Genomic DNA, 13,736 nt, shown 5'->3' with positions numbered 1-13,736 from the left:
CAAAGATGTGTTCTTCAATGGAAAGGGCATTGGATGGGAAATCAAAAGATCAAAACTGATACCTAGTATGAAATTTACCATTTGCTTCTTCCATGACCTTGTATCAGTGTTTGGGCCTCTGTAATGAAGAGCTAGATAATCTCTAAGAGTTTTCCAGTTCTAATTCTATGTCACTGTGATTGATTTTTCTATGAGTATTTTTCATTTTATTCTTTTTTTCACCTCCAACAACCTTCCTCATTCAATCCTTTTTGTTTTCTTCCCAAGCCCTTCCCCCACGTAAATGAAAGAATTCAGTAACAGGTTTCTCCTCTCAAACCATCACTGAAGGACAAGAAAAAACAAAAAACATAAATAAACTCTGCTTCATTTTTTTCTGTCTGAATGTTTCACAGCAAAATGGAGTCGAATCCAGTTCCAGTTCATCACATTTCCCAGATTCTGAGGCTGACTTAGTCTCTAAATAAAAGAACTAGACCCTTGTGTACTAGATTAAAGAAAGTTGTACTTTTGCTGTATAATAAACTCTACTCAACTTTGTTTTGTTGAAGGTCTCCTGGAAAAGATGAAATATAGGTTAAAATAAACATTTGTTATTTTGCTTCTAAATGTTTTAGTTACAGAAAGGGAATATGCTTTTGTCTATGTACTTTGTGCTGGGTCTGTGCTAGTGAAATTAGTATTGATTTGGATTTTTTCCAAATCTAAATTTGTTGTCCTCCTGAGTAAAATGTTAAAGTCAATGATGTCCACAAATAGTGCTCTGTGGAACTTGTATATCTATTATAAGGTTTAAATTGCCCAGATACCCATTCTCAGACATACAAAACTTTTCTAACATCTTAGCTTTCATTTTTTCTAAAATGTTCTACACAACATTGATTCATGAGGGAACTACTTATAAAGCTAAAACAGGCATTTTTTTTTAATCGCTGACTGTATTCTTTGTGGCTGGTTCATAATACTGAAGAATCATTGTGATTATTGTTCAACTAGAAGGAGGGCTTGAAAAGAGACAGAACTGAAATAAAAACAGGGCCAAAAAAATGGCTCTGTGCAAAGACTATGTTTTCTTTTATCCTAAAAGCAAATTGACTTTATTATGTCAGATGATCCTTGGTCCAAGCATTTAGATATAATGCAAGTCATTATAATAGAAGAACTTAAAAATGAATAACTAAATCAACAACTCCTGGACTAGATGTATTGTGAGGAAGTAAAATTTGGACATCATTCTCAAACTGTTTCTTAAGACTTTTTTTTTTACTGTCATTGAATTCTGCTTTTTCAATCCTAACCATATTTAAATGAAGCTGATACTGCTGATGATGGTAAAGAGAAGGAAGAGAAAGATTATTATACTCTATTAGAAGAATGAGCTTGAAATTAGGAAGTTGTTCAGTTGTATTGGACTCTTCATGATCTTATTTATGATTTATTTGGTAAAGATCCTGGGGCAGCTTACCATTTTCTTCTCCAGCTTATTTTCCAGATGAAGAACTGAAGTCAACAGGGTTAAGTGACTTGCCCAGGGTCACACAGCTGGTAAGTGTCTGAGGTCAGGTGTTCATTACTATATGTCCAACACTCTATTCATTGTTTCACTCAGCTTTTCCAAAGTCATGAAGACTTTGGTTCAAATCCTGTCCTTGAGATTCTGATACATACCAGCTTTGTAAAGGGAGGCAAATCATTAAATCTCAATCAGGAATTTATAAAATTTTCTAAAACTGCCAGATAATTTATTCTTCTAAACATCAATGACATCATAGAGACAGTCTTCCTTACATTATCAAAAAAAAAAACTAAAAATGGGAAAAAAGTGTAGGAAGAAGAAAAATAGTTGATAGAAAGGAAGAAAATAAGACAAAGTGGTTAGAATCAAAAAGTCAAATCAAAAACATCTATTAGGTGCTTATCATGAACCTGGGATTCAAGCTACCTATGATGAGATGAATGTAGTTATGAGCTTGGGAAATTTTGAGACAACTGGTCTCAATTGGTCTTGGAGTAAAATAATTTAAAAGTACTTTGATGGAAGTATATGATAATTTGTAAGCAATATTTAAATTTAATAATACCAATTTTCACTGATTAACTGAGAAACTTATTATATCTGAAAATATGACATTCTGGACCTCCAATTCCATCCAACATAAAATCTAAAATTCTCAAATAAAAAATTAAACTCTGAAACTCAGATCTTGATAGTTTTAGTGCCTAACTTCCTTAGTTATCTGGATGAGGCTATGGTTCTCACTTCTCTGTTGGAACTAGCAAGCTTCATTATTGCCAGAAATTGTTTCTTTACATCTTGGCAAATTTCAGTATTTTTTGCCCACAGTTGGCAAGGGGACAGTGGTTATCTGGAGAAACTGGTTATCCATTGATTTACCTCTTTCATTGACAAGGAACCACAGCCAGGAACCCCTTTTGAGAGGTTGGTTACAATTAGAGACCACATGCTTTTTGTCAGCAAGACAGGCATAATCATGTCAAAGTCCCCAGGAATCTTTTTTCTAGCTCCAGGGTACCATTCTTGTTTTAGTTTGAACTTCCCTCCATACTTAGATTTCTTCATTTATTTTTTCCTTCTTCATTCCCTCTTTCTTCATTTAAAAAGAAATCAGCACTTCATTCTCCATAAACAGATATACTTCCTCTCTCCTTCCCCCAAGAATAAAACTCAGAAACACATTTGACAACACATGTTTTATGTTGGTTAATTTGATTTTATTCCATTTGTGTACACACACACTTTTGTACATGAGATTAACACTGAGTCACATGCCTTTAGGTACTTCTTGCTCTCACCAAGTGCTGGTAAACTGCCCATTATTATTAGAAACGTGTTTTCATATTTTGTTTTAGTTAGGTTCCAAAAGCCTAATGCTGCCTTGGGGAAATCTAGATCTAAGTTCTAAAATATAAAAGGTTTCTCCCTAGGTTCCAGGGCATTTTGAAAATGCCCTTAGACATTTTACCTATCTTATAAAGATGAAAATTCCTGGAGAAATGAATAGCTAGAAACATACATCCTTAATTCCCCAAGACCTTGAGAACTTGCAATTGGTTCTCAATCTACATAATCTTAATATGATAGAATAGTAAATGGGTGATCACAGACTGGTGCCAGAGCCTATGCTATGGATCAATACTTAAAGTCACCTGATGTGATTAGAAGCTCATACACATGTCCTAATGAGCCCAGGTATCATATCCAGATGACTGACTCTATACATGTACACCAGAACTTTCCTGAGGAGCTGGCTTTACCCTCAGGCACCAGTGAAGTATAACAATCTAGAGTTGAAAGGAACCACAGAGGTAAAGAAAAAAAACAAAACCCTTCATTTTAATGATGACAAACATAAGATCAAGGAAAATGGAATGATTTTCATCAAGTCACAGAAGTAGTATGCATTAGAGGCAAACTTGAATCCCCATCTTCTTATTCTAGTCAGTGCTTTTTTTTTTTTTTACTGGGTGGGGTAGTTCCCTAAATAATTTATCTTAGAGATAATTTATTTCAACACCCTCATTTTACAGTTGAAGTAACTCACTTCTAGAAACAGGAAGCAACTTACTCAAAAATCATTAGGTGGGGCAGTTAGGTAGCAAAGTGGATAGAGCACTGGCCCTGGAGTCAGGAGGACCTGAGTTCAAATCCCACCTCAGACACTTAATAATTACCTAGCTATGTAACCTTGGATAAGTCACTTAACACCATTGCCTTGCAAAAACCAAAAAAAAAAAATCATTCAGGTAAGTGAGGTGAGAGACTAGGGATTCCAACCCTGTTCTCTGACTCCAAATCCCAATAATTCTTACAATAATAAACTGCCTCCCTAGGCCCAAGATTTCAGGTCAGAATTGTATCTGGTAGATTGAATTGACATAGTGGATATAGAAATGACCTCCAGAGACAAGATAATGGTTGACTTGGACATGTTTTGGCTGTGTGATCCTGCGTAGGTCATATAAACTATCAGTGCCAAGGTAACTTTCTAAAATGAATCCTAGATTTGGAAGGGACCTTAGAGATAGCCTAGCTCAAATTTTTTTTCCAAGGCATCATTTTTTAAAATTATAGAATTATAATATATTAGTGTAATATCAAATTTAGCCTCTATTTAGGCTTACCGGTTGTTTCTTATTTTTGAGGTGGTCAATGCCACTTTTAGATAACTCTAATTTGTAGAAACTTTTCTTTTACATTTAGCCAAAATGTATCTTCCTTCAATATCTATTCACTTTTTGTTGTTATCCATTGTTTTGTGTCCAACTCTTTATAAAAAATGAGTAAAAAGAAAGGAGATATGATGTCTGCACAGCCTTTTCCCTCTGGTAGAACTGAAAGGTTTGAAGCAGATTGTATTATAGGGAAATTTCCCTCAGATTTGTATGGTACAATAAGAACAGAGATGAAATTAAAGAGTATGCATCATAAAGAATAGGAACTAGGAATATAGGTATAATAGCTTGAGAGTCACAATCAGAAAGATGATTACAAAGCAGAGTTATGAATATTCAAAAGTTAAAGTATATCTAGCCTGAGGCAGACTCAGACAATATTAGCCTTTAGCTGTGAATCCCTACATTACATCAAAGGACTTGATATTCAACTGTAAAATTGAGATGTTGTACTTTTTGTGAACAAAACCCTGGGTGAACAGTTTGAAGATCACTATGGGAACAACAGGGAAGACTTGAAATTTCTTGACTTCCTTTTGAAAGGTTGCATAGCCTATGAAAGATGGTTTGGAATGGAAGGTGCTTGGTATTATTTTATTATATACTTTAATAATTAACTTCTAATACTCTAATTAGAGTTTTATCTAATGTGTTTTCTGAATAAGTTACATTTGCAATAGACTTCATTGAACAATTAAACAAACTAAATAGAGATAGTTGGCTATATAGCCAAAAGAAAATGATTATTATAATCATCTAGATATTGTAGTTTATTGATAGTTCTCTAATAATTTTATCTGATTTTTAAAATTTTGAGGCAAGTGTATGTGCATTTGGAAATTTATTATAATCAACAGGTTAAATGTATGTGCATTTACCTATGAAAAAGTCTCTTCTTTTTGTTTTTCCCTACTAATAATTATCTTTCTTTTGTTCTTAGCACCTATAATCACTCACCTGGCTCTGGCATTTAGTTAATAGTTACTTTAAATTTTATTCTGAATTCTTATTGGCTTCCAAATTTGAGGTTATCAAGGAATTCAGAGAATAGATACTTATCAAAGAATTCAGACAAGAGACAGTATGAATCTTTCAGCTTCAGGAGAGTGGGAACAGTGATGGTTTAGGGTATGAAAATAACTTCTTAATTACAGTTCTTGGTATTGCCAGCATGAAATTTGGAAAGAATATTAGAATTATTATGATTGCTGTTGGAATAAATTTGTCTTCCAAAATTGTGAAATGGAACAAGAAGAGTTGCTAAGTATAGAAGGAAGAATTATATTTTAATCCATAAATAACTTTTGATTTTTAATAAGATCAAGAGTTCTACTGGAAAATTTCATTTTAAAACATATTGAAATGTAACATGGACATTATTGTTTGTCCAATCTTTTTTTTTTTGCATAGTCTACCCATTTCTAGAGTTTAAACTCTAAAATTTCACCAAATCATAGATACTTCTTCCCCCATTCTTTTAAAACATTGTTTTAAGTATCAATTATATCTAATGCACCAGCAAGATAATAAAGATATAGTAGATTTAATGTTCTTCTTAAAGATCTTAGCATATACTGTGAGTAAAAAAATACACAGAAATACAATCCAAATTAGAAATACAATGAATACATATGAGAACTGTAAAGCATTATCAGATTAAATGGGGGAGAATGAACTTCTAGCTATTCAGGACATAGCAGGTTTTCATAAACATTTGCCATTTGTTCTGAATCTTGGAGATTGACTGATTAGCAAAAGGAAGAAATTATGAAGTCAAGAGAGAAGAATATTTCAAGGAAAGGGAACAATCTGACCACAGAAATAGGAAAAGTATGGAATATGTTTGAAGGATGATTAACAGTTTGGATGAAGTCTAGAAAATATAAATTGGGTGATAGTATGAGATCAATCTGGAAAGCAAAGAAAGCATCACAGAAAGCTAGTTTAGGGTGAAGAAGGTTATAATGTTGAGTTAGTTCTGATGGAATTGGAGCTTTTGGAAAATGTTCATTTTAATATGTGAACATTGAGTGACTGTGCAAATAAATAGAACCATTTAGGGAAGGGGAAAGGAAATATGTAGTACCCTTTTAATAATCAAAGTTCTATTTATCCAGAATATAAACAGTGTGATTCAGGACACTCAGATTTTATATTGGATAATTTTTTTTAGGTTTTTGTAAGGCAAATGGGGTTAAGTGGCTTGCCCAAGGTCAGGTACTCCTGACTCCAGGGCCGGTGCTTTATCCACTATACCACCTAGCCGCCCTGGATAAAATTTTTGAAAGGAAACGCAATAACTCTGGGTACTATTAAATATTTAAAGAAAGAAGATAAAGAACTTTGAATTAAATTCCCATTTACCTTGAGCACATCTCCTTCATGGAGCTGAAAGCTTCGGGCTCTAAGATGAATTCCCTTTCCAGCCTCAGTTTCAATTTTATAGATGCACTCATGGTTGTTGTCATAGTTGGATGGAAAATTTGGAGACAGTAATGTACCTTCATTTCCAGTAACACTTGCTCCACATTCGGCTAAAGAAAATGGGACATTAAAAACGAATTCAAAGAAAGAATTAGCCATTTTGATACATAATAAAATAACTATTCAAAATTTATGGTTACCCTCTCCTCTATCACTGCTTTTCTCAATTAATAAACCCATTATTGTACTATGTATCATCAAAGCCCTGGTGAGTATAATACTAGTTTAAATATTCATTTAAACTTAGATAATCTCTTAGATTCTTATTATTTCCAAGCTTTTGCCTATCTTTATCCCTTTTCCCCCCCTACTTCCGAGGAGGCTCATGCTGTAACAAAAAAGATAGGAAACCCCAGACTTGAGTTTTAGACCTAACTCTGCACAGACCATGTGTTGACCTTGGCTAAGACCCTTGAACACTTTTTGTCTCATTTTCCTGTCCGACAAAATATGGGATTTAGACTAAATGATCTCTAAGGATCCTTACCTCTCTGACATTCTAAAATTCTCCTAAAGAGAAAAGATTTTTCACATTTTTTGTCATATTCTGGTCCTGACCTCAGATCAGTACTTACTCTCTGACTGTTAAATATTACAGCAGAGTATTTATTTACATTATATTGGGGGTACCTGGCAACGAGCACTTTGCTCTCTTCTCTCTCCTTGAGAGAGAAATGTTTGAATAGCTCTCAGGGTCTATCAAACTGGTTTTAGTTAAAGAGAAAATGAAAATAGCTCTACAATTTCATTTGTAACCTTGAAAAGGCACTCCTTTTAGATCTCAGCACCTACATCTATAAATAGAGAGAATTAGGTTAGATTACCTCAAATTTGTTCTATGTTTCTCCAATAATAGTTGTAGTATTTTTAAAATAGAAAACATAATATTGAAAGAAATGAGGAGTTATCTCACTCAACCCATACTTGATTGAGGATTTTTGTAGCACTGAATTTTAAACATAATAATTCCCCTATATGGAATGGAAAGAACACTGTATTTGGAGTTGGAGAATTTGATATTGGATCCCAATTCTGTTATACTTTACTAAAAAAGATAAATTAGCCTTTCTGAGTCTTAGTTTCTTCATCTGTAAAATGAAGATGTTGGCCAAGATGATCTCCCAGAGATCCCTTCTACCTCTAAACAATGTGATACTTCTTACTCCTTTCCATGTCCTCCACCCCTGCTACTATATGTTTTTTGATAAAATATAAAAATTGAAATTTTGCTCAAAATGCTATAAAAATTATTCATTATGATGGAATTGAGCATAGAGAAAAGATGTCCTAAGAAATAAGCTATCTTGTCATCATTTTGAAATTGGTAAATGTGAGACTTAGAGAGGCAACATTTTCCTCTCTATAAGCAAAATGCCTTATAGAAACATACACACACACACACACACACACACACACACACACAGACACACATAGACACACATTTATACTTGTATATATACAAATGTATGTCTGCATACACACATGTATATACACATTCTTAAACATGAAAAACTCATGTATATGTGTCTTTGTATGCATGTATATGAAGCACATTTGAATTGATTTAGGAAATTTCAGATGTAGAAACACTCTGCTAATTTCTATATTTTATAGTTTTAGAGAACTGCCTGAACCACTAAGAGGTTAATTGACTTGCCTAGGATGACAGTCAGTACATTTCTAAGTTAGGGCTTGGATGATGGTCTTCCTGACACTGGGGTAGACTCTCTTTCCACCTACTATATATACATTATAGACCCTTAATAAATAGTTACTGACTTGAACTTACTGACTGGGGAACAGGGCCACTGAGAAAAGCTAATATTTAATTTAATTTAAATTTCTTTTCAGCTAAATAGTAGAGGGTTGATTATTTTATGTTCTTGAAATTTTCAGATAATTTTCAACCAATAGGACTCAAAGAAAGAGACATTCTAAGGAAATAATTAAACCTTCTACTATATTTTCACTCTATGACTTGATTTTCTTTGTTACTTAATAGTTAGAAACAAAGATGGACTTGATTTGAACAGAGGTTCAGTCAGATTACCAGGCACATAAAAATGTGACAGAGAGAGACATTGCCAACATTGGCAATTCTAGGTTAAGTACTCAATGGTTCAGTTGTATATAAACAGAATAAAAATTCTTTCTGCAAAAAATATTTTTTATATTAAGGATGATAATTTGAATTCTTCAAAATTATTTTATATTGCATAAATTTTGATTTCTTACAGTGTTTTCCAAAAATGTGTTTTAGCACTCTAAGGTCAGAAAAATAAGAAGGGTATTTTGCAAAGGCAATAAGGATTTTGTTGTTTGATTAGGAAGTACATAATGTACTTGGGGGACCTGATTTCTTTTTTATCTTCTTAAGAAAGTGAGTTTATTCTTTAAAACTCTTAACAAATGAAAGCAAAATGTCTTTAAAAGGACACAATAGTTTATCCTCCAGAATGAATAGTAGAAATCTGTGAATTGGTTAGAAGTTTATAAAGTTAAAGGAAAAAGATATTTTTAAAGAAAATTCAGTTTTTCTTAGTTTAAACTGAACACATAGCAGCTCACTTTTCATCTACTATTAGTAATTCTAAAAACTGAACCAACCATAAAATATAATATGGTAAAGAAAAAAGAAACCTTAGATTCTATCTATCTTAACTGCCTCATTTTTTACAAGTTAGGAAACTGATACAGAGAGAACTAAGAAGGCCTCAGTTTCAAGTGCTGGCTCAACTACTTCCTATCTGTGTTACCTTATACACAAATAACTTCTATTTCCTATACTAAAATTTTTCTCATATAATAAAGTAAGTAGTTGTACTAGATCAGAGTAAGCAAACTAAAGCCTGCAGGGCAAATACAGCCTACCATCTGTTTCCTGAAAGCTAAGAATTTTTTTACATTTTTGTTTTCTGATTCCTGAATTAGATGATCCCAAAATCTTTTCAGTTTTGAGTTCTAAATGTCCTGATTGGATTGCTGGAACCAGTCTCTGATACTTAGGAGATACATGATTTCTAAATTTTCAATATTTTTACCCCTCAAACATCAACAAATGCTATAAATTAGAGCTTGATTTATTTTTGTTGTTGATTGTCTAGATTTCAGAAATTGGTGATTAAAATGTTATTAATACAGATTAAAATTAAAAGTGTGTTAAGGGCACTCCCCAGCTCCATCCCTCAACCCAGTCAGTTGTTAAATATTTCTGAGGAAATTCATATATATGGAGAGAGAGAGAGAGAGAGAGAGAGAGGGATTAAGTAGCAAAGTCAGAAATTTTCCCACCTTTCTACACATTTGTGGTAAAGTGGAAAGAACTATTTTATCGAACTTTCTACTACCTTATTTTTGCTGTTTATTGAGCAAATTAAAATAAAACTTTCAGTGTTTATTATAAGGGCTTCTTTAAAAGTTATGATGCCAGAGTAATTTGGTGGAGAAGTAGATAAAGCACCAGCCCTGGAGTCAGGAGAACCTTAGTTCAAATATTCAGACTCTTGATACTTACTAGCTGTGTGATCTTGGGCAAGTCACTTAATCTTGCCTTGCAAAAAAAAAGGCTCTGTGTGTGTGTGTGTGTGTGTGTGTGTGTGTGTGTGTGTGTGTGTGTATACACACACACACATATCTGACATAATTTAAATTATGTTTGATTTTCCTCCGGTCTGTAGAGTAGCTCAAGTCAAAAATGCTAAATAATATATCAATCATCTTTGAAGACAGAAAAAAGGAAAGGAAAGAAAAATGTTCTCTAAACACTGAAATATGATGTCTTGCTTTCACAAGCATCACCTTCATCCTCCCTAATATTTGTTGGCTAGGTGGAGACAAAACCTAGTTTATAGTTGGATTCCAAGGACCTGGGGCAAAGAAGTGATGAATAGATTCCCCTGTTCAGTTCAAAACAATTTTCATCTCAGGTTTGGGGTTAGAGCATTTTTACTCATGTTTAAGGTCTTAAATCTCAGCTGGTACCACTCCACTGTTAGGCATGGAAACTTCTTTTGGGTGGAAGAGTATTCACTCCGTAGGAAGGAGGAAGCTATCTTCTCTTCTAAAGGATGAGATATTTGGATGCTGGGAATAACTTTTATGGGTAAAGGGTTATGGTTTTGAAAGAATGAAGTCAGATGTTAAATAGGATGCTTGTGTTTGCTTTCATGTTCTGCTTTTCTTTTCATATTAACATTACCTCTCCCATCTCACTCCATTTTCACTATTGTCTTTTTATTTTTGTCTAAATTTTTTTTATTTTATTATCTAAATTAATTTAAAAAATCCTGATCTTCAATATGTTAATATTTATTTATACACATAAATATAAACACATGTATAAACATGTACATACATATGTATATATCTAATCAGCTATGTAGTACAATTCATAGGGTGCTGATCTGAAACAAGACCTGAGTTCAAATTCTGCCTTAGCACTAGGTTTGTGAGTCTCTTAATTTCTAAACCTTAGCTTCCTTGTGTATAAAATGGAGATTTTTTTTTAAACCTACCTGACAGGTTTGTTGTGAAAATCAGATTAGATAACACATGTAAAGTATGTTGCAAACCTTATAATGTTATGTACATTCTAGATATTGTTGTAATTTTTATAATAATTACTGTTAAAATGTATATGTTATTTATGTCCATGTTCTCTCCTCTGATGGAACATAAGCTCTTTGAGGGTAGGCACAATTCCTAGCACATAACAGATGTTTAATAAATGCATGTTGATTAATTTCTTATTCTTTTATTGATTAGATTCTCTAGCACCAAAGGAATAGTTCCATTTAGTTCCACTCCCTCATTTGAATTGAAATTGGGGCACAGAGTATTCAAGAGCTGGTTCAAGGTCCAAAGATGATAAACATCAGAGCATTATTTTAAATCCTATTTATTGCTAATTCTTATGGATTTTTGTTTGTTTTAGCTATCACTGTTCACAGAGTTTCTATCATCCTCTTCCTGGTTAAGGAAACTCACATTTTTACAGCACCTTAAAGTTTATAGTGTACCTTCTTCACAATGATCTTCTGAGAAAAGTACAAGTATTAAAAACCCCATTTTATATATGAGGAAACAACCATAGAGAGGTCAATGTCTTGCTTCAATAATAAGAGTCAGACTTGTATTAGCACCTTGGATTACAGCCATGTTCCATGATACCTGCCTTTCCTTTCTCTACAAGCACAATCCCTTATTGACTTGCCTTCTTAAATATACCACCATCTCAATACTCCATTTCTTCTCCTTTTCTGTTTTTTTTTCAAATTGCATTTTTTTTTTTTTGCCATAAGACAGCTCCTGATATTTATACTTCCAGGAAGTCTTCCATTGATATAAACTATTCGTCAGTGTCAGCAAAGATTGCTCTGTCTATCTTTTTATCTATCTGGACATATCATAGGAAACTTTAAATCACTGAGCTGAGTTTTTATATACAAACTGCTTATTAGTATAACATAGATTATAAAACCCTAGGGAAAGAAATGTGTCGTCTTTTCCTGCCCTGTGTGATACCAAGTACATTATATGAATAATTAATAATAATAATAGTGTTCTTGTAACAGTTGGACTGTTTTTTTTTTAACAAAGCATCCTTACAATGTCTTTGCTTTACAATAAGTTCTCTTACTGAAACTAGAGAATACATTTGTTTATATTAGGAACTTGTAGGTCAGCAGGATATGTATTTATAACAGCTCATGGGCAAATAAATAGAAATATTTTATATATTTATAAAAGTCTATATGACTTCCTACTTTGCCTTGAGCTTTATTTATGATCCTATGTTCATTAAATTCTAGAACTTTTACATATTCAAAGTTATTATTACTTTTCAGTCAGCTCATGATTACCAAAGTAATATTTTAAAGTAGTATAGATGCAGATGAAATAGATATCCACCAACCATATGGAAATTTATCCTTAATAAAAGCAAACAACTCAGAAGCTGATGTTTTAAATGAGTACTAAATCACTATGGGGGAACAATGTAGCCACAGTGGAAGAAGTTAGGATTCTTCAAACAGATTAACAGAGCAAAGAAACTGCATTTCTGTTTTAAGTACTCCAAATTAAGTATGAGTTCTATGATAGTCTGTATCATATTGGCACTTTTAGGTTCCATATTAAAGGAAGGACAATGAAGTTTCCCAGAAGATGCTAACTAGGAGGGAAATGGAATAGAAGACCAAATCAGCTGGAGTTATTTACTCTATAAAAATAAACTAACATAATAGTCATTTTCAAGTATTTAAAAGGACTATGACATTAACAAGGCATTAGATTAAAGAGGGCAGATCAAGGAACATTGGATAGAAGTTGTGAAGAGGCTTATTTAGGCCTGATGAAACTATAATGGAGATGGGGCTGACCTATGGTTAGGCAAGTCCTTAGAGCATAGATTGATGTTCCCAACTTAGTTTCAGTCAAAGAACAAATGGAAGCTTGGGGAAAGATGGTTTCTAGTCATGCACAGTTAGGGGGCTTGTACTGTATGGTAACAACATCTTTTAATCGACTACAGAATCAGAAGTACTAATATCTCAGAGATTGCTAAATTAAGTTTTAGTGAATATTAGGAGTCAAGAGTATTTAAAGTAAGTTTTGACAGTGAAGTAGAGGGAAATTGGAAGTCCTGTCTCCCAAGCAAAGACAGCTAGGTGGCAAAGTGTAGTTCTGCACCTGCAATCAGGAAGACTGAGTTCAGACCTAATCAGTCATTTACGAACTGTGTGATCCTAGACAAGTTATTTAATATTTGTTTGCCTTAGTTTCCTCCACTGTAAAATTTGGATAATAATAGGACCTACATCAAAGGGCTGTTGTGAGGATGAAATGAATTAATATCTATAAAGCAAGTAGCACAGAGCCTGGCACATTGTAGGTGATTAAGTAGCAGCTGTGAATATATGGCTATCTATAATTTTATATTTATTTTTTCATGTTCTTAAGCTAATAAGTCTTCTGAAAAGGCAATGTTCAGAATTCTAAGATGCAGAGATATCGTGAGAGGCATTTGGAGCTAAATTGTAGGATCAACAGTAGACATT

General features: G+C 33.2%; 1 protein-coding gene across 1 annotated transcript in view; it reads right to left on the bottom strand.

Annotated features, from left to right (window-relative positions):
• Positions 1-13,736, bottom strand: part of CSMD1 (CUB and Sushi multiple domains 1) — a 2,413,561-nt gene that overhangs the window by 574,293 nt on the left and 1,825,532 nt on the right. The window contains exon 29 of the mRNA XM_074209535.1: positions 6,559-6,728. Within this exon, the coding sequence (XP_074065636.1) occupies positions 6,559-6,728 (170 nt within the window). The remainder of the gene's footprint in view (positions 1-6,558; positions 6,729-13,736) is intronic.

Source organism: Macrotis lagotis, chromosome 1, assembly GCF_037893015.1.
Source record: "Macrotis lagotis isolate mMagLag1 chromosome 1, bilby.v1.9.chrom.fasta, whole genome shotgun sequence".
Lineage (NCBI taxonomy): Eukaryota > Metazoa > Chordata > Mammalia > Peramelemorphia > Peramelidae > Macrotis > Macrotis lagotis.
Note: the sequence above shows the minus strand (reverse complement) of the source record. Positions and strands in the feature narration are given on the sequence as shown.